The 24,340-nt window shown below is 43.5% G+C and overlaps 2 protein-coding genes across 2 annotated transcripts in view; one reads left to right on the top strand and one right to left on the bottom strand.

The window, feature by feature from the left end:
- Positions 1-2,611, bottom strand: part of LOC119939259 (natural killer cells antigen CD94-like) — a 72,968-nt gene extending 70,357 nt beyond the window's left edge. The window contains exons 1-3 of the mRNA XM_038759162.1: positions 2,504-2,611; positions 728-1,096; positions 376-477 (exon numbers count right to left, since the gene is read on the bottom strand). Coding sequence (XP_038615090.1) covers positions 376-477; positions 728-1,096; positions 2,504-2,570 — 538 coding nt within the window. The 5' untranslated portion in view covers positions 2,571-2,611. The remainder of the gene's footprint in view (positions 1-375; positions 478-727; positions 1,097-2,503) is intronic.
- A 9,951-nt stretch (positions 2,612-12,562) lies between these two features.
- LOC119939054 (NKG2-A/NKG2-B type II integral membrane protein-like) lies at positions 12,563-21,707 on the top strand. Its single transcript, XM_038758823.1, has 6 exons — positions 12,563-12,673; positions 12,761-13,013; positions 16,097-16,198; positions 20,450-20,512; positions 21,437-21,588; positions 21,633-21,707. Exons 1-6 carry the CDS (start codon positions 12,563-12,565, stop codon positions 21,705-21,707), a joined length of 756 nt encoding a protein of 251 aa, XP_038614751.1.
- The last annotated feature ends 2,633 nt before the right edge of the window (positions 21,708-24,340 follow it).

The following is a 24,340-nucleotide window of genomic DNA, read 5'->3' as shown; positions in this document are numbered from 1 at the left end:
CCACTTTCATTCATTCAATCGCATTTATTGGGTGCTTACTGTGTGCAGAGCACTGTACTAAGCGCTTGGGAAGTACAAGTTGGTAACATATAGAGATGGTCCCTACCCAATAGCGGGCTCACTTGTCAGCTGTGTGACTTTGGGCAAGTCACTTAACTTCTCTGTGTCTCAGTAAAATGGGGATGAAGACTGTGAGCCCCACGTGGGACAACCTTGATTACCTTGTATCCCCCCCCCCCCGCGCTTAGAACAGTGCTTGGCACATAGTAAGCGCTTAACAAATACCAACATTATTATTATTATTATTATTATTATTATTATTATTATTATGTCAGATCATTACTCAACAAATTATTTCATTCTCCAAATACTCACTCTGGAAAACCTGTAGAGTCATAGTCACCACGGTGGCCACCAGCCCAAGACACAGGATCCCCAGAGTCCCGACGATGAGCCTCCATGCAGGGGACAGGGAGTCTGACGGAGAGGGACAAGGAGATGATCAGCAGGAAGATGGGAAGAGGAAGCTACAAGAATGAGAAATGGAAGTAACAAACCCAAATCCTCCATGTCAAGATTGAGAAAACTTGTTCCGGAATAAAGCATTAACTCCTCCAGTGAGATTCTTTATTTCACTTCATTGATTCCTTCATACAAGTGTGCAAAGTGCACACAGCAAGGAAAATAGTAAAAGTCTTTAGCGTAAGGTGCATGTAAAGTTTCATACCTTTGCTCCATCCAACCTCACATCTGTCCTGGAGCTGAGGATGACCAGGCAGTTTAAGGTCTGTGTAGGTTGCTTGCTGCTCTCTCTCAAGACCTGTGTTCTCGACATCCGTATATCCTCGGTTTTGAGATGACTTTACCTTTTTCACCTCTGCGTAGGTCACCTGCTGCTCCGGATCTCTGTTTGGGTTGTTCTTCGATTTTCTGTGCTGTTGCTGCTGAGAAGGCTTGGAATTTTTCAGTTCTGTGTAAATCACGTGCTGCTTGCTGGAAGCAAATTTACCCTTGTGTTTTGGAGTTCTCCCATCCGGCTGCTGGGACGGGTTGTGAACATTCAACTCTGAGTAGGTGACTTGATGTCTTTCCATCTCTAAGAGATAGAAGGCAGTTTAGGCTCACTCAGAGAGCACCCACTGTAGTCTTCTAGTGACTTATAAGGCACCCAATAAATTTCTCTCAGTGGGAGGAACAAAGCGTTACAGTATCGTGTGGGTGGAGACAAGGGAAGGCCATCAACAACAGCAGTGAGTGAGAGGGCAGCAATGGTAGTCCTGTTTCTCCCCTTCCACTCCCAAACCATTCCCACATCCCTAATGCTTCCAGTCCCAATTCCTCTCCCAGTTTCCTAATCCCCAACTCCAATTTGCCAGACCCAATCCAGGGAAGGCAGTTTGGCCTAGTGGATAGAGCACAGCCAGGGAATCAGATAGCCCTGGATTCTAATCTCAGCTCTGCCCCTTTTCTGCTGTGTGACCTTAGGCAAGTCAAATCACTTCTCTGTGCCTCAAGTACCTCATCTGTAAAAGGGGAATTAAGATTCATTCATTCATTTGACTGTATTTAGTGAGTGTTTATTGTGTGCAGAGCACTGTACTAAGTGCTTGGAAAGTACAATTCAGCAATAGAGACAATCCCTGCCCACAATGGGCTTAAAGTCTAGAAGGGGGGAAACAGACATCAATATAAATAAATAGAATTAAAATTGTGAGACCCATGTGGGACATGGACTATGTCCAACCTGATAATCTTATATAAACTCCAGTTCTTAGAACAATGCCTGACACATAGTAAGCACATAATAAATATCATGAAAAAATGATAAGGACTGGTCTGTGGGAGTTCAAGAGATGAACAATTCATCTCAATCCTCAGCCTCAACTACCTAATAGTTTCAGGCTGGAGGAGTGGGATAAAAGCATGAAGTTCAGAAGAGCAGGTGGCAAAGTCTCCCTTCCATCCCAGATCACAGCAGATGGAGATGAATAACTGGTTGGAACCCATTTCTCACCTCCTGGCTTTAGCAGTCTAAACAAGACATGGGACTCTGAGTCCCTGGTGGTAGGTCGTATACAGATAGGCTGAGTCCTCAAACTAGAAATATTGTCCGACTGTGAATTCATTCACAGTTGGAATTAGCTAAACAAAATAACATGCCCTGTGTGCTCACTGCTGCTGGTTCTGACCTGAAATCTTTTTTTGGTGTGGTATTTGTTGAGCACTTACTCTGTGCTGGGCACTGGACTATGGACAAGGGTAAGATACAAGATAATCAGGTTGGACACAGTCCATGAGACTTTATTCCCCATTTTACAGATGAGAAAGACATTAAAATAAATTACAGGTAGGTGCGAGATGAATCTGAGTACAAAGATATATATATACAAAGTACCATTGTAGAGCAGCCAATTGGGAGAGTACTTGTATCTTTATCCCCTTATCATCCATGATTATCCCTTTAATTGAATCCACAGAGAATGTAAAATTAAATAGCAGGTACCTGTTCTGAGAAGGTGGGTTGCAGGTCTTTTCTTTCTGATCAGTGAGTGTTGTGTTGCTATTTTCATGGGTGGATCTCAGAATTTTGGAATTCTCCTTCTAGCGAATCTGGCTGTAGAGATCCTGCAGGAAAGTCGATCACAGAGAAAGCAAAGCCAGAAGCCCCCATTTGACTGCCCTGTGAGCCGAGTGCAGACTGGACCACCGATGGAAATACCTTTACCAGTTTAGTGCTCTGGAAGAGACCACCCAGGAAATGCTAATGTTAACTGCTGAGGTAGAGTTAGCTCCACCTTCCGAATACTCTCTGAGCAGAAGCTGTGATCTCTCTGGTTGTAAGTGGTTTGAAACAATGTGAGCTGAGTCTGAGATTATCCAAATGCAAACTCTGCAGCCATTTCTAGGGGACAGAACTCAACATATATCCAAGGCCCTTCTTTGATCCAATAGCCATCCTCTGGGGTATCCCTTTCATTCATTCATTCATTCAATCATATTTATTGAGCGCCTACTGTGTGCAGAACACTGTACTAAGCGCTTGGGAAACACACATTTATCCCTCACTGATAGCTGTCCGTACCAAAAATGTACCGACTCTGAGCCTCAGCTGGGTCTAGGTTAGATTTTCCTGTCTGAAATGTCAAGATGTATATCAAAGCACCTTATTCTCATTTTTCCCACTGATGATGTTTCTGGCTCCCATCCTTCATGAGGGCAGAGGATACTGAAGGGAGAGCAACTAAGGGGAATTATAACCTAATTAAGGAAGGAAAGCCTCATTAACTGCTTAACATAAGAAGGAACACAAAGCCATCCTCATCATCCTATCTCCCTGCAATGACAGGCTGGCCAGGGGTCATAATGGGGACAGCAGAGGTCCTGGATACACTCCATCTCATTGTTTTTGGAGAGGGTAATGTCTCATCCAGTTTATCCCCTATCTATAGCTCCCTGTGGACACTTGTTCTCTTGTCTCTGGAGATCTGGATAAACAGGATAAGTCCCTTAGGGTGGGATGGCTTGAGTTCACTTTCTTTGGTTCTTCCTGCTGTGTCAGAAATAATACCTCCTCATCCTCCTTTCTCTGAGTGCTCTTCAGCTTAATAATCATGGTATTTGTTAAATGCTTACTATGTGGCAAGCACAGTACTAAACAATGAGGTACATACCACATAACCAGGTCAGATATGGTCCTGGTCCCACACAAAGAGCACAGTCTAAAAATTGCCATTTTACAGATGAGGAAACTGAGGCACTGAGCAATTAAGTGACTTGCCCAAGGTCACACAGCAGGCAAGTGACAGAGGTGGGAGTATACCTATTGTTATTTTGTATCCTCCCAAGTGTGTAGTACAGTGCTCTGCACACAGTAAGCACTCAGTAAATATGATTAAATGAATCTAGGTTTCTTGACCCCCAGGCCTGAGTCATTTCCACAGCACAGTGCTGCTTCCCAGTTTAGGAGGCTTTTCATTTTTCCATCTAAACAGGACAAATAAGTTGACTTTCTTTAACCTTTCCAACTGGATCGCAATTCTGAAGCCATTAAGCATCTCAGTAGTTCTCCTCTGAGCCATCCTCAGTTTTTCCTCTCCCCGGGATTTGGTGCAGAATTTCAGTAAAGAAGGTTTATGTAGAGTGGAAAGATGATTTCTCTTTATTCCTACACATGCAACCCAGAATCACAGCTGTATGCTAAACTTCTCTGCTATTTTGTGATGCTCTCCTACATTGTTTCTGCTTTCTTCATAACAATAATAATAATAATGATGGTATTTATTAAGTGCTTACTATGTGCAAAGCACTGTTCTAAGCGCTGGGGAGGTTACAAGGTGATCAGGTTGTCCCACGGGGCGTTCACAGTTTTAATCCCCATTTTCCAGATGTGGTAACTGAAGCCCAGAGATGTTAAGTGACTTGCCCAGAGTCACACAGCTGACAAGCGGTGGAGCTGGGGTTTGAACCCATGACCTCTGACTCCAAAGCCCGGGCTATTTCCACTGAGCCACGCTGCTTCCCTATCCATAATAAGCCATTGTTCTCATCTTTATTCACATAGTCATTTCTCTTATCCTTTACTTGGCCTTTTGAAGACCATTATATTGTTTTTTAACCAGGGCTGACCTTGAATTTGTTTTTCATTTTGGTTCCTGCTTTTTTTTTTTCCGGTGGTATTCATTAAGTGTTTACTATGTGCCAGGCACTGTGTTAGGTTGGAGACAGTAGCTGTTACCCCTGGGGCTCACAGTCTAGATGGCAGGGAGAGGAATTTAATCTCCATTTCACAGATGAGGTAACTGAGGCACAGAGAAGTTAACTGACTTGCCCAAGTTCACCCAGCAGGAAAGTGGTGGAGCTGGGATTAGAACCCAAGTCCTCTGATTCCCATGTTCATGTTCTTTCCACGGGCCACACGTCTCCTATTCTCTGAATTTTGCACCAAGTAAATGCTCAATAAATACCGATGATGAAGGTGATGAAAAGGTTTTTTTGCCCCAAATCCTGTCCAGTGACAAGAGGTGATTCTCTTGGGTAAGAGGATCCCAATGGGGTTAACAGCTGTGACTTGTGACAGTGATCATCATTCTTCCCCTGATTTTTCTAGGTCACTGAGGCCCAGGAATCAATATTCCCTGTGGGAAGACATACTATTTTAAAGAGGTTATGAGAAAGAGTCATGTTGAAAAAAATGAGATACAAGTATCATGACTCAGGAGAGCAGGGTGATATAAAAAGTTCTGCCTTGACAATTTTAATTGTATCTTTAAAGTATTATATCTACCTTTAAAAACCATACTAACCCAATAGCTTTTTCCTCTGCATTATGTGCACACCTCCAGATTAACCTTCTTTAACGATTCTGCTTAGGCAATTGATTACATGTTGTCCTCACATCAAAGAGCTGTGAATAACTGTGAACAGAATGTCAAATGGACCCATAGCATAAGTGGAAAATTTGCATCTGCTAAAACAGCATCTCAAGAGTAGCAGTTTAAGAATAATGACACCTCTGGACTATTTTCAAAATGAAATCATTCAGGAAGTATAAAGATCAGAGACCTCACAGTTTCATTGTGCCTGCCTTCAGCCCGGATATGAGAGCAATGGTCTTTACTCTGTGATTCTGACCAGAATTGAATCCCCTGGGGTCTGGGTGATGAACAGAATGAGGACCAGAGCTCTCCCAATCCCAGCTAAGATAAAAAAAAAACACAGGTTTAAAATCTCCTGACTCTCTTATTGATTAATGAGTTCATTCATTCATTCATTTGTTTTTGCATTTTTGGCTCCATTATTTTCCAGATTAAGTAATTCAATCAATAGTATTCATTCAGCGCTTTCTCTGTTCAAGGCACTTCACAGACCATTTGGAAGAGTACAATCAAATTTGTAGAATTTGCTTATCTGGTAGGACAGATAAACCCTAAAATGAATTACAGGTAGGGAAAGCTACTGTGTATAAAGGTAGGAAAATTTAAAAACCAGGTGGGTTAATTATTGCCACCATCACCATCATCGCTGTCCCAACTGGGGTCACAACAGTTACTGTGGTGAGCAAGAGTGAATCCATCTTGAAATGCAGAAATCACTTCATAAGAGACCCTTCTTTGAACCCATGAGCAACAATGGCTTAGGGGGAATTGGAAGAGAGATTGAACCATCCTGCTGAGAAGTTTGAGGAGGACTTGAATTGTTGAGGAATTTGAGGAGAAATGGAATTGTCTCCTAGAGGAGTTTGAGGAGGAACTAAATTGCCCTGCCGTCGGGAAAGAGGAAGACTTTTGGATGAGCCCGTGAGGTAGGTGAGGGGGCGGGGAGAGGGGTAGCTGAACTCCTGGCTTCACCGATAATAGGAAATAGGAGAAGCCAATCAGGACACCCCACTGCAAAACCCTCTCCGCCTCGCTGAAATAACTGATAAAAAGGGGGATAATAATAATGATAATGATGGCATTTGTTAAGCGCTTACTATGTGCAAAGCACTGTTCTAAGCGCTGGGGAGGTTACAAGGTGATCAGGTTGTCCCACAGGGGCTCACGCCTTAATCTCCATTTTACAGATGAGGGAACTGAGGCCCAGAGAAGTAAAGTGACTTGCCCAAAGTCACACAGCTGACAATTGGCAGAGCTGGGATATGGCTATTATGTTCACTGTAAAGTACCTCCTTTTGTTCCATTTGAATTCATCACCATCAGTGTTCAATAAAATATAAATATAAAACTAAAGATCAGGTTCAATAGGTGTTTCTATTTCTGGTACTGTAGAATCTGATGACACCCTTCATGATTTTCTAAACATCCCACGTCCCCCTCTTCATCACTGTCTTTCTAGTCCATGGAGTCCTAATAATAATAATAATAATAAATAATTATAATAATGATTATGGTATTTGTTAAGTGCTTACTATGTGCCAGGCACTGTACTAAGTGCTGGGGTGGATACAAGCAAATGGGATTGGACACAGTATCTGTCCCCTGTGGGGCTCACAGTCTCAGTTCATATTTTACAGATGAGGTAACTGAGGCACAGAGAAGTGAAATGACTTGTCCAAGGTCATACAGAAGAAAGGTGGTGGAGCTGGAATTAGAACCTGGGTCCTTTGACATTCTGTTGGTGTTTTGGCTTCCACTGCATGCTGGAAGCTGATTTTACCAGACAATAGGAGATATAAAACTGTAAGAGCACATAGTAAGTGCTTAACAAATGCCATTGTTATTTATTATTATAATTATTTATTTCAAGTGAAAGAGGTTCCATCTTCACAACATTTCCAGAATCTGCCCGCTCTGTCTCCATCCAAACCACCACTATGTCCTGTCTCGGCTACTGCTTCAGCCTCCTCATTGACCTCCTTACTTCCAGCCTCTTTCCTCTCCGATGCATCCTAGTTTGTTGTGGGCAGGGAATATGTCCACAGACCCTGTTGTATTGCATTCTCCCAAGTGCTTAGCACATTCCTCTGCACACAGTAAGTGCTCAATAAATACCACTGATTGACTGAGTTGATTATCCCTTCCCAAGTGTATGTGAGAAGTCCCTTTCAAGTGACAGATCCGCCCCACAATTGGAAATGTTGCTCCAACAATAATAATAATAATAAATGTGGTATTTCCCACTCCCTTGGAGAACTTATTCACTCCCATGGCTTCAACTACCACCTCTACGCAGATGATCCCCAAATCTATATCTCCAGCCCTGATCTCTTTCCCTTTCTCTCCAATCTCACATCTCCTCCTGCCTTCAAGACATCTCTACTTGAATGTCTTCCCATCACCGCAAACTTAAAATATCCAAAACAGAGGTTCTTATCTTCCCAACCAAACCCTGTCCTCCCCCTGATTTTTCCATTACTGTTGATGATATCGCCAACCTTCCTGTCTTCCAAGCCCATAACTTTGGCATTATCTTTGACTACTCTCTGTCATTCGACCCACATATTCAATCCAACACTAAATCCTGTTGGTCCCACTTTCACATCATTAAAATCTGCCCTTTCCTCTCCATCCAGACTGCTACCACATTAATGCAATCACTCATCTTATCTCACCTGGATTGCTCATCAATCTCCTTGCTTACCTCCCAGCCTCCTGTCTCTCCACAGTCCAGTTCATAATTCACTCTGCTGCCCCCATCATTTTCAGTGTCTTCCTAGTCTTTTCTCATGAAGGTTATTCTTGCAGACCTTTCGACAGAGGAGATGTGCCTTCAATAAGGCTTTGAAGTGGGTGAGAGTAATTATCTGTCAGATATGAAGAGGGAGGGAATTCCAGGCCAGAGACAGGATGTGGGCAAGAAGTCGGTGAGATAGGAAAGATTTAAATACAGTGAGTAGATTGGCATTAGAGGAGCAACAATGGGTTGTAATAGGAGAGTAGCCAGGTGAGGTAGGAGGGGGAAAGATGATTAAGTGCTTTAGAGCTGATGGAAATGAGTTTCTGCTTGATGCGGAGGTGAATGGGCAACCACTGAAGATTCTTGAAGAGTGGGAAAACATGGGCTGAACACTTGTGTAGAAAAATGATTTGGGAAACTCAGAGAAGTGTGGACTGGAGTTAGGGGAGATAGGAGGCAAGGAGGTCAGCAAGGAGTTTGATACAGTAATCAAGGTGGGATAGAATAAGTACTTGGATTAAAGTGGTGGCAGTTTGCATGGCTAGGAAAGTTCGGGTTTTAATGATGTTGTGGATGAAGATACCATGATGGACATCTTGCCATTAGAGACAGGAAAATCTACCATTGTAAAGAGATATCCCAGAGGGCGAATCTTAAACCTGATGCCTTACAAGAGCCTTGGACACATTCTGAGTTCTGTCTCAGATTACAGAGTAAGCATTAAGGTAATCTCAAATTCAGCTCATGTCGTTTCACGGTCACTTATGACCAGAAAGATTAAAGCCCTCTTACCAGAGCATGTTTGGGAGGTGGAACTAACTCCGCCCCAGCATCATCATCAGGATTTCCTGGGTGGTCTCTTCCAGAGCACTAACTTAATGCATGCATTTCCGCTGGTGGCTCAGTATGAACACTTCTCACAGAACAGTCAGTGGGGTCACTTGCTGTGGTTCTCTCTCCGGCGTGCATTCCTGCAAGATTTACCCTCTTCACTCGAAGGCTAATTTCAAAATTTTGAGATTTGCCTATGAAAACTGCAACACCCCTACTCACCTATCAGAAACAGCAGATCTGGGACTCGCTTTCTCACAACAGGTACTTGCCATTTATATTTAAATTCTATATATTTGATTGAAGGAATCCTCGTGGGATTTTTATTTCAGGTTTCTCCTACGGTGCCATCCAAAGCATCAATTGTAATTCTTCCCTGCTCTTCAACCCTCACCTGCATTTCCTCCCCTCTCCCAGGATTAATTATGTTGGGTTTTAAATTTTTCCTTAAAAAATGATATCAACCAATCAGTGGTGATCATTGAGGGTTGTGCAGAGTATAATACAACAGAGTTGGTAGACACATTCTCTGCCCTCAATGAGCTTACAGTGTAGATATGTTTAAGACAGGATCATGATTATGATGAGCAAATTGTAGAAGGGTGGTGAATGGAGACTTAGAGTGGAAAGTTCTGAAGATAAATGCTGGGCTGAGCTCCACAAGGATTACCTTAGCAGGTAGACTTAATAGTAATAATTAAACATGATGTCAGGTATTCAGTGCTTACTATATGCTAAAGTGCTCTACTAGATGCTAGGATAGATATTAGGTAATCACCTGGGACACCGCACTGGTCTTACATAAGGGTCTAATCTTAGAGGTAGAGACAGCAGGTATCATGCTTCAATTTCAAAGATGAGGAAACTGAGGCATAGAGTCCAAGTGTCCAAGTGCTGTGTCCAAGCCACGCAGCAAGCCAGTGGCAATGGTGAGACGAAAACGTTCCTCTTCTGATTTCAAGTCCCACCCTCTTTGACACCACATGTGTTGCTTCCATATTTGTTCATAGTTTTCCTTATCCTGAATCCCTGTTGCTCTGAAAGCATTTCAATGGGTTAGCGGTTGGAAGAGGTTCTAAACATCAAATAGAACATCCATGGAAGGCAACAGAAACTTCACTATTTGTAATATTGGGAGTTATCATTAGCAACAGATTAATTAATAATAATAATTATGGAACTGAACAATCACAATGATAATAATAATTATGATATTTGTTTAGCATTTAGTATGAGCAAGGCGCTGTACTAAGTGCTGGGGTGGATGCAAGCAAATCATCATTAGCACATATTTATTAATAATTATTATTATTAGTCAGAAGACCAACGTTTTAATGTTTATTATTAAATTCCAGAATAATTAATTATTTGGACAATAATTATACTTATTGATAATAATAATTAATCATTGATCATTATTATGGAACTTAATAATAATAATGATGATGACAGTAATCATTAATGAAGCAGCATGGCTCAATGGAAGGAGCATGGGCTTGGGAGTCAGAGGTCACGAGTTCAAATCCCAGCTCTGCCAATCGTCAGCTGTGGGACTTTGGGCAAGTCACTTAACTTCTCTGTGCCTCAGTTCCCTCATCTGTAAAATGGGGATTAAGACTGTGAGCCCTTCATGGGACAATCTGATCACCTTGTATCCTCCCCAGTGCTAAGAACGGTGCATTGCACATAGTAAGCGCTTAATAAATGCCACCATGATTATTATTACTATTAAGGGTATTTGTTAAGCGCTTACTATGTGCCAGGCACTGTAATAAGTGCTGGGGTGGATGCAAGCAAACCACAGTGGGCTCACACTCTTAGTCCACATTTTAGGGAGATATCTTCCCTCCCCCAACAGGCTTACAAACAATGTCTCACTGGGCCTTCAAAAATCACTAAAAATCACTGTTCTGCCTTTTGGCCTTCCAGGTTAACTCTATCTTATTGTCTTTCCCGTTCCCGCATCTCCCCTCTGACCTGGATCTGCCTCCCTCTTTAGTATATGACAGACCACCACTCTCCCAACACTCAAATCCTCATTAAAATCCCATGTCCTCCAAGAGGCCTTTCCTGAGAAAGCTCTCTTTCCCTCTACTCCCTTTCCTTTTTTCATCGCCTCTGCTTTTCGATGTGTACCCTCTAAGCACTTGATAGTCATCCCACCCTCAGCCCCACAGCACTTATGTATACATACATAATTCATTTATATTAATATATGTCTAGACTGCAAACTTCTTCCGGGCAGGGAACAGGTCTACCAACTCAGTTGTACTGTAAAAATAATAATAATAATAGTGATGGCATTTATTAAGCACTTACTATGTGCAAAGCACTGTTCTAAGCGCTGGGGAGGTTACAAGGTGATCAGGTTGTCCCACGGGGGGCTCACAATCTTAATCCCCATTTTACAGATGAGGTAACTGAGGCACTGAGAAGTTAAGTGACTTGCCCAAAGTCACACAGCTGACAACTGACTCTCCCAAGTGCAGTACAGTGCTCTGCACACAGTAAGCATTCCATAATACCACTGATTGATTGATTGATTGAATGCCCCTCAGGGGAGATGCAATTTTTAACAGGGCTTTGAAGCTAGGGAGAGCAGTGGTCTGTCAGATATGAACAGGGATGGGGATCCAGGCCAGAGAAAGGATATGGGCTGGGGGTTGGGGGTGAGACAGACCCTTTCCATTACCTCCACTGAGGATCACAGAGTGAGAGCCAGGGGGCTAGTGAGCTGAGGAGACAGAAGCCATAAGAAGGGAGTTAAGAGGAGTGGGGTCCAGGCAGCGTTTGGGCTGTAGAATTGTCTAATGGGAAGAAACAGACTGTTTCTAGAGCTCTAGAGCTTACTCTCGTAAGGTCCTCTTTAAACTGTGAGCTCATTGTGGGTGGGGAATATGTCTGTAATATCATTATATTCTATTCTCCCAAGCACCTAGTACAGTGTACGGCACATAGTAAGCACTCAATAAATACGATTGATTGATTGATTAAAAACAGGGCCAGGAGCTGCTGGGTTGGGAGGCAAGCACTGAAGCTGGCATCAGCAGGGCTGAAGTGGTCATTCAGCCAATCAATCATATCTATTGACCATTTACTGCATGCAGAGCACTGTACTAAGAGCCTAGGAGAGTACAATATAATGGACACATTCCCTGCCTACATCAGGCTTACAGTCCAGAGGGAGGAAATGGTAAGTTTTTTGTTTCCCCATCCAAGACAGATCGGGGCTGGAGAAACGGAGGGTCTAATCCTCTCTAATTCCTCTTCCATCTAGACTGTTGAAGACAGGAGACTAGACCTTTGCTTCCTGCCTACTGATCACTGAGATGGGAGGATGATACTAATCCCAGATTCCTCTGCTCTTCCTACCCCCAGCCCCCTCTAAACTGTCAGCTCATTGTGGACGTCGACGTGTCTACTAATTCTGTTGTATTGTACTCTCCCAAGTGCTTAGTACAGTGCTCTGCACATCGTAAGTGCTCAAAAATACCACTGATGGATTGATTGATATGCTTGACTTGTATCTCCCCTGATTCTAGATTTTTCCCTCTGCAACATGATCACAGTCCAGCCAATGCACTAGAACGTGAACTCTGTCTTATCTCCCTCAGAGATGGCAAAGCATCCAGGCACCTATTCCGAGTTGAACCTTCATAACTCATTCCGGCAACAACATGGCAAACCCAAGGAACACAAGATTAAGGATGTGTCCAGTGAGCAACAGGCAACCTACGCGGAGTTGAAAACTTCCAAGTCTTCACAGCACCAGCATAGGTCAAAGAACATCACAGAGAAAGGTTCAGAGTGGCAGGTGACCTATACGGAATTGAAAAATTCCAAGTCTTCTCAGCAACAGCGTAGGTCAAAGAACACCACAAAGAAAGGTTCAGAGCAACAGGTGACCTATACGGAGTTGAAAAATTCCAAACCTTCTCAGCATCAGCAGCACAGACAGTCTAAGGATGCCAAGAGAACCGGGGCAGGGAGTGAACAGCAGGTGACTTACACAGAGCTGACCCTGTACAGCTCTGCCCCGCAGCCAGGGAGAGGAGAGACCGGCACAGGTATGGTAAGCTGTGAACAGATCAAACTGCAGGCTTTGCTCTTCTCTCCTTTATGAAGGAATCACTTGTATGAAATTTAGAATGATCAAGTAAGTGGGATAGAGGGCCTGTAAACCACATTCGGGTTCTCTGAATTGAAATTTCTGGCATCCTGAGGACTGTCTTTCTGGCCCCAGGGCTCTCAGTGGAGACTGAGTTAATAATAATAATAATAATATGTTAAGTGCTAATTACTTGTCAAGCACAATTAAGTGTTGGGAGACTGTGAGCCCACTGTTGAGTAGGGACCACCTCTATATGTTGCCAACTTGTACTTCCCAAGCGCTTAGTACAGTGCTGGGCACACAGTAAGCGCTCAATAAATATGATTGAATGAATGAATTAATACAAACTAATCTGTTTGGACTATCTCTGTCCCACATGGAGCTCACAGTCTTAATCCCCATTTTACAGATGAATAATAATAATAAAAATAATAAAAATAATAATGGTACTTCTTAAGTGTTTACTATGTGCCAAGCACTATTCTACACACTGGGATAGATATATGTTAAGCAGGTTGGATACAGTTACAGTCCCTGTCCCACAGGGGGCTCACACTCTTAATCCCCATTTTACAGATGAGGGAATTGAGGGAACTGAGCCCAGGCTTGGGAGTAAGAGAATGTGAGTTCTAATCCCGCACCGCCCCTTGTCTGCTGTGTGTCCCTGTTATTTAGCTTCTCTGTGCCTCAGTTACCTCATCTGTAAAATGAGGATTAAGACTGTGAACCCCATGTGGGACAACCTGATTACCTTGTATCTATCCCAGTGCTTGGCATAGTAGGTTCCATGGTATAATGGTTAGCACTTTGGACTCTGAATCCAGCAATCCTAGTTCAAATCTCCATGGGACCTCATTACATTTTGTAGGAGCAGCATGGCTCAGTGGAAAGAGCCCGGGCTTGGGAGTCGGGGGTCATGGGTTCAAATCCCGGCTCCGCCAATTGTCAGCTGTGGGACTTTGGGCAAGTCACTGAACTTCTCTGGGCCTCAGTTACCTCATCTGTAAAATGGGGATTAAGACTGTGAGCCCACATGGGACAACTTGATCACTGTGTAATCTCCCCAGATCTTAGAACAGTGCTTTGCACATAGTAAGCGCTTAATAAATGCTATTACCATTATTATTAACAAATGCCATTATCATCATCATCATCATTCAGTTAATCAGATTGATTGGCTTGATTGATTGATACTGTGTGCAGAACACTTACTAAGCGCTTGGAAGAGGACAGTGTAACAACTGACCCATTCCTGCCCACAACAAGCTCACAGTCTAGAGGGGGAGACAGACATTAATATGTCATGGGTTCTAATCCCAAATCCACCACTTATCAGCTGTCTGACTTGGGGCACGTCACATCTTTTCTGTGCCTCAGTTACCTCATCTCTAAAATGGGGAGACTGAGCCTCACATGGGATGACCTGATCACCTTGTACCTGCCCCAGTGCTTGGCACATAATCAGCACTTAATAAATACCATCATTATTACCATTATTAATAATAATAATAAATTTCGGATAGATACAGATCTATACATATGTGCTGTGGGGATGGGAGGGAGGAAATATGAAGGACTGAATAATAGCTGTGCAGAAGGGATGGGAGAAGAGGGGAGGAGGGCTTAGTCAGGGAAGCCTTATTGGAGGCGATGGACCTTCAGTAAAGCTTCAAAGCAGGGGAGAGTAATTTTCTGTCCCTCTTGGCCCACAGTTGGGATTGAGAGTCAAACCGGGACTCTGATGCGCCACTCCTTCTCACTTTTATTTCTATTAATGTCTTTCTTCCCCTCTAGACCATAACCTCATTGTACTTTATATGATTGAATGAATGAATGAATTCATTCATTTGGTTATAGTGCACTTTCCCAAGCGCTTAGCACAGTGCTCTGTGCATAGTAAGCGCTCAATAAATACCATTTATTGATCAAATCTGACATCTGCCTCCCCACTTCCCCCCACAATATTTGTTTCCTTTTGTGCTTTTGCTGCTGGTGGAAATCAAGATATCAGGCCGACCTCATCCCCTTCAAGTTAACTCTGATGTTCTTTAGCTCTGCCCTCTCCTCTGCTCTGCAAAATTGTTTCTCCATCTGTACTGACACTCATGCCCATTCCTCTCATCAGTTGTTCCAGACATTTAACTCCCTCCTCAAGCCCCCTGCTTTCTTCATCCCTTACCCCCAATGGCCTGGCCACCTACTTCATTGAAAAAAATCTAAACTATCTTCAGATGCGATCTCCCTAAAAGCTCCCCTACCCCTTCCCAGTCCCCTTCTTCTCCTGCCCCTTCTTGTACTCTCCCATCTTTCCCAACAGTATCTCTAGAGATCTCTCATTTTCCCTCAAAATCCACCCCCTTCACCTGTGCATCTGACCCTATTTCTTTGCACCTTATTAAAACACTTGCCCCTCCCTTCTTCCCTTCCTGACCACAATCTTCCACCGCTTGCTCATTCATTCATTCACTCAATTGTATTTATTGAGCGCTTACTCTGTGCAGAGCACTGTACTAAGCGCTTGGGAAAACACAATACAATAATAAACAGTGGCATTCCCTGCCCACCACGAGCTCACAGTCTAGAGTGGGGGAGACAGACATCAAAAATATGGAATGCTTTATTATTATTATTATAATCATCATCATTATCATTATTATTGTTACATTTGTTAAGCACTTACTATATATGTATGTATATATGTTTGTACATATTTATTACTCTATTTTACTTGTACATATTTATTCTATTTATTTTATTTTGTTAATATATTTTGTTTTGTCTCCCCTTTCTAGACTGTGAGCCCGCTGTTGGGTAGGGACCGTCTCAATATGTTGCCAACTTGTACTTCCCAAGCGCTTAGTACAGTGCTCTGCACACAGTAAGCGCTCAATAAATACGATTGAATGAATGAATGAATGGAGCAGGTTTCTCATCCTGGACTTGGGGAATGGAAGCCAGAGCTCTGTGCTGCCAATCCTTACACATGTCGTTTCTCTCTCTGTTGTTTTTCTGAGCATCTTCTTTGTCCCACTCTGCTAGGTTCCTGGTCTCCCCCATGGAGGCTCGTTGCTGGGGTACTGATGGTCCTGGGTTTTGTCCTGGTTGTCACTGTGGCATCTATGACAGTCGCATTGTTTCGGAGTGAGTATCTGGAGATAAAATCATATGTATGATGATGATCAGACATGGACATTTTCATTTGGAAAACATTGAGTTTTGTTGGTCCTTATGGGTAGTTAATCTCTTTGGTGCATGAGAACAACTGTGTTAATTCTTTCAGGTTAGTAGCATGCCATTCAGTCAATCAATCAATCAATCAATCATATTGATTGAGCGCTCACTGTGTGCAGAGCACTGTACTAAGTGCTTGGGAAGTACAAGTTGGCAACAAATAGACACAGTCCCTACCCAACAGTGGGCTCACAGTCTAGAAATCTTTCACAATCTTCCTTCAGTGAAATCATTCATTCATTCATCCATCGTATTTATTAATAATAATAATGATGGCATTTATTAAGCACTTACTATGTGCAAAGCACTGTTCTAAGTGCTGGGGAGGTTACAAGGTAATAAGGTTGTCCCACGCAGGGCTCACAGTCTTAATCCCCATTTTACAGATGAAGTGACTCAAGCACAGACAAGTTAAGTGACTTGCCCAAAGTCACACAGCTGACAATTGGCAGAGCCGGGATTTAAACCCATGACCTTTGACTCCAAAGCCCGTGCTATTTCCACTGAGCCATGCACTTACTGTGTGCAGAGCACTGTACTAAGCATTTGGGAAGTACAAATCAGCAACATATAGAGACGTTCCCTTCCTAACAATGGGTTTACAGTCTAGAAGGAGGAGACAGACAACAAAATGTAACAAGTAGACAGGTGTCGATACCATTTTTTCCTAAGTTGACTGGTAGAGATAAAGCCCATTCCCAAAGGTCTAATCTTATAGTTTTAAAGATGGAAGGGACTGGAGTGGGTGTTCAATCATTGCCCCAAATCAATCAATCAATCAATCGTATTTATTGAGCGCTTACTATGTGCAGAGCACTGTACTAAGCGCTTGGGAAGTACAAATTGGCATCACATAGAGACAGTCCCTACCCAACAGTGGGCTCACAGTCTAAAAGGGGGAGACAGAGAACAGAACCAAACATACCAACAAAATAAAATAAGTAGGATAGAAATGTACAAGTAAAATAAATAAATAAATAAATAAATAGAGTAATAAATATGTACAACCATATATACATATATACAGGTGCTGTGGGGAAGGGAAGGAGGTAAGACGGGGGGGGGTGGAGAGGGGGACGAGGGGGAGAGGAAAGAAGGGGCTCAGTCTGGGAAGGCCTCCTGGAGGAGGTGAGCTCTCAGCAGGGCCTTGAAGGGAGGAAGAGAGCTAGCTTGGCGGATGGGCAGAGGGAGGGCATTCCAGGCCCGGGGGATGACGTGGGCCGGGGGTCGATGGCGGGACAGGCGAGAGCGAGGTACAGTGAGGAGATTAGTGGTGGAGGAGCGGAGGGTGCGGGCTGGGCAGTAGAAGGAGAGAAGGGAGGTGAGGTAGGAGGGGGCGAGGTGATGGAGAGCCTTGAAGCCCAGGGTGAGGAGTTTCTGCCTGATGCGCAGATTGATCGGTAGCCATTGGAGGTTTTTGAGGAGGGGAGTAATATGTCCAGAGCGTTTCTGGACAAAGATAATCCGGGCAGCAGCATGAAGTATGGATTGAAGTGGAGAGAGACACGAGGATGGGAGATCAGAGAGAAGGCTAGTGCAGTAGTCCAGACGGGATAGGATGAGAGCTTGAATGAGCAGGGTAGCAGTTTGGATGGAGAGGAAAGGGCGGATCTTGGCAATGTTGCGGAGCTGAGACCGGCAGGTTTTGGTGACGGCTCGGATGTGAGGGGTGAATGAGAGAGCGGAGTCGAGGATGACACCAAGGTTGCGGGCTTGTGAGACGGGAAGGATGGTAGTGCCGTCAACAGAGATGGGAAAGTCAGGGAGAGGACAAGGTTTGGGAGGGAAGACAAGGAGCTCAGTCTTCGACATGTTGAGCTTTAGGTGGCGGGCGGACATCCAGATGGAGATGTCCTGAAGGCAGGAGGAGATGCGAGCCTGGAGGGAGGGGGAGAGAGCAGGGGCAGAGATGTAGATCTGGGTGTCATCAGCGTAGAGATGATAGTTGAAGCCGTGGGATTGAATGAGGTCACCAAGGGAGTGAGTGTATATTGAGAACAGAAGGGGACCAAGCACTGAACCTTGGGGAACCCCCACAGTAAGAGGATGGGAGGGGGAGGAGGAGCCTGCAAAAGAGACTGAGAAAGAACGACCGGAGAGATAAGAGGAGAACCAGGAGAGGACGGAGTCTGTGAAGCCAAGGTCAGATAACGTGTTGAGGAGAAGGGGGTGGTCCACAGTGTCAAAGGCAGCTGAGAGGTCGAGGAGGATTAGGACAGAGTATGAGCCGTTGGATTTGTCAAGCAGGAGGTCATTGGTGACCTTTGAGAGCGCAGTTTCCGTGGAATGAAGGGGACGGAAGCCAGACTGGAGGGGGTCGAGGAGAGAGCCACAATTACAATAGTCCAAGAAGAAGAACCTGTCCTATTTATTAAGTCTTCAAGGAAGGGTGAATCGTTGGGTGTCTGGTGTTCTCCACAACAATAAATATCATTTCCAGCTTAACCTGTTGTTTGGAGTACTGTAGATATGGCCTCTATTATAGAAATGGCTCCCATTAACTGCTGATTAATTTTCAATCACCTGATTAATCAACGTCATATTTGAGTGCCCACTTTGTGCACAGCACTGTCTTAAGTGCTTGGGTGAGTGCAGTTTATGTAGAATGCACGATCCCTGTTCTCCGAAAGCTTGCAATCTAATAAAGGAGAGAGACAGCACGTAATTCATCAAAAGAAGGAAGAAGGGAATGAAATGTGAGCTAGGTGTCAGTGGAGAAAGAGAGTGGATAATGGATAGATAAGTGGAAGAGAGCTGGTAGAGGCTCTTAATGACACTTACTAGAGGTTTCTGCCTGATGGGGAGAGGAGGGGGAAAACATTGTATAATCCTGAGGCGTGGAGAAGTGTGTGCAGAGCAAATTTCTAGAAAAAGTATCTGGGTAGAAGAGTGAAGTAGGGAATGGAGAGGGCAGAAGCTGAAAGTGGTACCAGAATAAGAAGTGCATATGGTGATGTTACCTGTGATGGAAAAGTGCTTAGTACAGTGCTGTGCACACAGTAAGCGCTCAATAAATACGATTGAATGAATGAATGAATGAATGAATGAATGAATGGAAAAATCGGGTTGAGGAATAGATTTATGAGGAAAGATAAGGAGTTTGAGCTTAGATACATTGAGCCTAAGGAGATGGCTGGTTGTCCATTTGGAGATATTCTGGAGGCAGAAGGCAACATGAGATTGCAGAGCAGGAGAGAGATAAGGGCTAGTGAAACAGTTTTTTAAGTTACGGGCACACAGGTGGTGGCTAAAGCCAAGTGAGAAGATAAGCTCCCCAAGGGAGTGAGGATAAAATGAGAAGACAAGGGGACCCTTGAGGGATGCACACAGAAAGGGGAAGAAGAGCAGAAAGGATCCAGCAAAGGTATTGAAGAAAGAGTGGTCAGAGAAGAACCATGGAGTGTTGGCAAAACCCGATAGTGACTGAATAAGTAAGAAGAATTAAGACAATATAGAATCCATTAGATTTGGCAAGGAGGAAGATGTTTGTGATCACAGAGATCCCAACAGCAAGATCCTGAAAGGGATTGTAGGAGGATTCAGGGAGATTCATTAATCAATTATATTTGTAGAGTGCTCTCTGTGTGCAGAGCACTGTTCTAAGCTCTTGGAAAAGTACAACGTAATAGAGTTGGTAGACACACTTCCTGCCCACAATGAGCTGCAGTCCAGAGGATGAGCTTACGGTCTAGGAGGACAATATTCCAGGCCTGTTGCCAGCATTATAATGACAAAATAATTACAGGTTTAGCAGTATAACATTGCCAGAGAAATATACACAGTAGACTTAGGACAAAGATACTGTGGAATGGAATTAAACCTGCAATTAAAATCTGGAAGCAGCAGTTGCTCTGCTATTTCCTTAGCCAATTATCAAAGATCAATCAATCCTGAGGGGTTACAGAGGATTAGGATGAAATATGGGCCATTGGATTTGTCAAGGAGATCACTGATGACATTTGAGAAGGCGGTTTCTGGGGAGTGAAGGGGACAGAAGCCAGATTGGCAGGGGTCGAGGAGAGAAGTGGAAGACAGAAACTTGAGACAACTTGTGTAGAAAACTCACTCGAGGAGTTTGGAGAAGAATGGTAGGAGGGAGCTGGGATGATGATGTATTATCTTTAATGGTGTTAACAATCATCTTAATTTTCACTCCCATAGTATTGCCCAGTTCTGAAGCTCAAAACCAGTCTTTGAACACAGAGTTGGAAGACCCCACAAAAAGTAGGTCCTGTCCTTTGGTAACACCAATGTTTAGACAGGGTTAGTTCGGGTCAGAGATTTTATCTGGGTTAAGGCACACAGCTTGGGGTGAAGTGAGGGTGAGAGCACAGCATCCGGAAATTTTCAGTTCTTCCCCACTTCTCAGATTCAAAGCTGATCCCTAATGATAACAATAATTAATGATAATTATGGTATTTGTAAGGGCTTACTGTGTGTCAGGCATTGTACTAAACACTGGGGTGGATACAAGCAAATCAGGATGGAAACAGTCCCCATCTCTTGTGGGGCTCAGAATTTCAATCCCCATTTTACAGATGAGGTTGCTGAGGCACAGAGAAGTGACTTTCTCAAAGTCACACAGCAGACAAGTGGCAGAGCTAGGATTAGAATCCATGACCTTCAGACTCCTAGGCCCATCCTCTATCCATTATGCCATGTTGCTTTGCCATCCCCCAACTATTAATAATAATTGTGGTATTCGTAAAGTGCTTACTATATCCCAAGCGCTCTACTGAGCACTGGAATAGACACAGGATAATCAGGTCCATTTGGGTGTCATAGAGTCAGTAGGAGCAAGAATAGGTATTGCATCTCCATTTTGCAGATGTGGAAACTGAAGTGCAAAGAAGTTAAGTAACTTGCCCAGCTTTTCTCTTCCCGGTCCACAGTGCAACTAATTGCTCACGCTTTCATCAGCGGAGGGGTGAAGTCAGTAATGATGATTGAAGCAGTCCACACTAGCCCCATTTTTGGACAAGACCTATGTCTTATTTCCTCTGATCAACTTGCAGAGGAAGCAGTTCTGATATTAAGGGAATGAAGATGGTCGAACTTAGGGTTGACACTGAAAATCTTTTCTATAACGATATCCTCTCTTTTCTATAAAGATATTCTCTCCTTGTGTGATATCGTTTCTCTTTCTAGACTGTTCCTGCTCCCAGTGTCAGGGGAAGTGGTTTTGTTACAAAATGAGCTGTTATCACTACTCAGCTGAAAGGAAATCTTGGAAGGAGAGTAAGCAGGCCTGTGCATCCCAGAATTCCAGTCTCCTACAAATAGACAGCAGGGAAGAGCTGGTAAGTTTTCACTTTCCCTGGATTGGTTGGTGTGGTCCAAATAGGAAGAACGTGCCTGTCTAAGGGTGGAAGAAATGTGGCAGCCAAAGAGCAACACTGATCCTCCAGGGCCCTTCTAATAAATGGAGGAAAATTCACTTTTTGTGTTGGTGATGTTCTGCAGGATTTCTTGAAATTATTCACACTTCATGCGTGGATTGGACTGATGCGTAATGAATCTGGTGCTTCCTGGCAATGGGAGAATGGTACAGAATTTTCCAGTAAGCTGTAAGTCACAGTAGGACTGTCTGTCTGTCTGTCTGTCTTACCCTGGAGGGTGTCCAGATTTGCCTCACCAGGACAGTACCTTGGACCCAGTGAAAAGGGTCTTGAGCCCTGAGATAGGGTGATGAAAGAGACAAGAGGCAATGTCAGCTCCAGTGCAGAAAGAAAAATTAGTTTGAACCTGTACATTTCACTGGGAAATATCCTCAGATCTTTAGGTCTCTCTCATCCACTCCTGCAGGTGTCACGTATTAAAGTCTGTCCATCATCTTAACAGGGTTGGGTCAGTATACTAGGTATACAATCATCAGCCACTACCAGGAGAAAGGAGAGTTCTCTGTGTGTGCTCCCCCATGGAAATATCAGTCAAAACATCGCCTCTGGTCTTCCTTTAATCCACTGAATTCAGCAGGTTCAGCGTGTGAGGATGCATTACTGTGATAGTAGATCATTTATTCTGATGGGTCCCTAACTCTTTCCTCACTGAGTGAACCTCTTTCCTACTCCTGAGTTACCTGATTTATTAAGTAATTACTAAGGAATTAATCTAACTGGGTAAGTCCCCACTCTAATGCCGTGAACAGGGAACCAAAACACTTTTCTGCCATGGAAAGTGCATCTACCAGTTTTCATTGTTTTCTCTTGTACAACTTCTTGGAATTTCTCACTGAGGCAATTCCCCATGGAAAACCCAATGGAAGTTAATTAAGATCCCCTGCTTTGGTGGAGCTGGAATTCCTGATTCTTTAAGGTCTCCAGTGCCCTCTTAAATATGGACATATTTGGTTTTACCTTGGTGTTCAGAGCCAGGCTGGTTTTGCAGAAGAGTAATTGCCCAGGAGTTGGACTATGATAAGAGAGGCTAGACAGGGAGGCTGGTCTTTGGAACCCCTTCTAGACTGTGAGCCCATTGTTGGGTAGGGACCATCTCTATATGTTGCCGATTTGTACTTTCCAAGCGCTTAGTACAGTGCTCTGCACACAGTAAGCGCTCAATAAATACAGTTGAATGAATGAAAGAATGGAGACACTGTGATCATCCTCTTCACGATCAAAGGGGTCTATTCCCGACCCCTGTGATGCCTTATCAATAGGGAAAACTGTACTGGGATTCCTAAGTGATGTAAGTCTTCACATAAAAGGATCCCAAAGGGATTATTTCTGTTCCTAGATCAAAGAATACCTGGAATTTATAGAAAATAATCTTTCTTTCCCATAGCCTCTCTTTAGCTGATTTAGCAAATGGAAAAAACTGTGCGTTATACGGATATGAGGACTCAGCATACTTGGAAGACTGTGCCACGGACAGACGCTATATTTGTGAGAACAAGATTGTGTGACCTTTTTGTTTGCACCCAATGGAATCCATAACTGCCCACCACCTCCTGGATCATCCACTGCTCAGAGACTTTGGGAAATATTCACAGAGTCCTCAACAGATCAATTTTGGAAAGTACTCAAGATACACATATGTTTTCCTCCTATTTTGGCATTAGTAAGAACCTAGACAGTGGTTCTGGATGAGGATGGGATGAATATCAGACCTGAAGAGAGACACAAGCACCTATGTCCACATCTTTCTGGACTAGTCATCAGTTGATCAGATCACCCTCTCACTGGATGCCATCTTTGACCCAGATTACGGAAAGAAATGATTTCCTGTTGTTAATAGGATATTGTTAAGATCTGGCTAATAAATTATTTACAGTTTGAAGAAACACTTCCAAGCTTCTCTCACTACTTATTAATTCACCTCTTTCGAAGAGAAATGAATTTCATCAATAAATCTTGTGATTGACAACCAGTTTCCCATTTGGTATCTGTTAAGTGCTTACTATGTGCCAAACCGTGTTCTAAGCACTGGGGTAGATACAAGTAATAAGGTTGTCCCACATGGGGCTCATAGTCTTAATCCCCATTTTACAGATGCAGTAACTGAGGCACTGAGAAGTTAAGTGACTTGCTCCAAGTCACAAAACAGAGAAGTGGCAGAGGCAGAATTCGAACCCATGTTTTCTGATTCCCAAGCCCATGCTCTTTCCACTATAACCCTCATCCTTCAGGCAGTGCTTCAAATGAGTCTTTGAAAAGGCACCAGGGTATCATGAATATCAAATAACTGATGAGAGTTTCTACCATAATCTTTCTGCATCAAAGGAAATGAATAAATCCGGGGCATGAAAAATGACTGAAAATAAGGATAATGAGTTTTTCTCCTGGAGAGCCCAGGGTGTACCCCACTTTTAGCCTAGGCCTAAGCTAGCTTGCTAACTAGATAATTCCCACCCCTGCAGTTTGTATGGGACTGTATGATCTGGAAATTTCAGATGAACTATTGTTTTAGGGCTAAAATATAATTCAGGCCCACAGAGGATGAAACTCCAAGGGAAGGATCCAATGCATTCCTGTAGCTTTGTGTTTGCTGTCACACTCCAGGTAAAGTGAGGGCAGGGGAAGCCCTTGGCCGGAATCACAATGATTCCTCAGG

This window comes from Tachyglossus aculeatus, chromosome 17 (genome assembly GCF_015852505.1).
Source record: "Tachyglossus aculeatus isolate mTacAcu1 chromosome 17, mTacAcu1.pri, whole genome shotgun sequence".
Classification (NCBI taxonomy): Eukaryota; Metazoa; Chordata; class Mammalia; order Monotremata; family Tachyglossidae; genus Tachyglossus; species Tachyglossus aculeatus.
The sequence above is the reverse complement of the archived record's forward strand: the minus strand, read 5'-3'. Positions and strand labels throughout refer to the sequence as shown.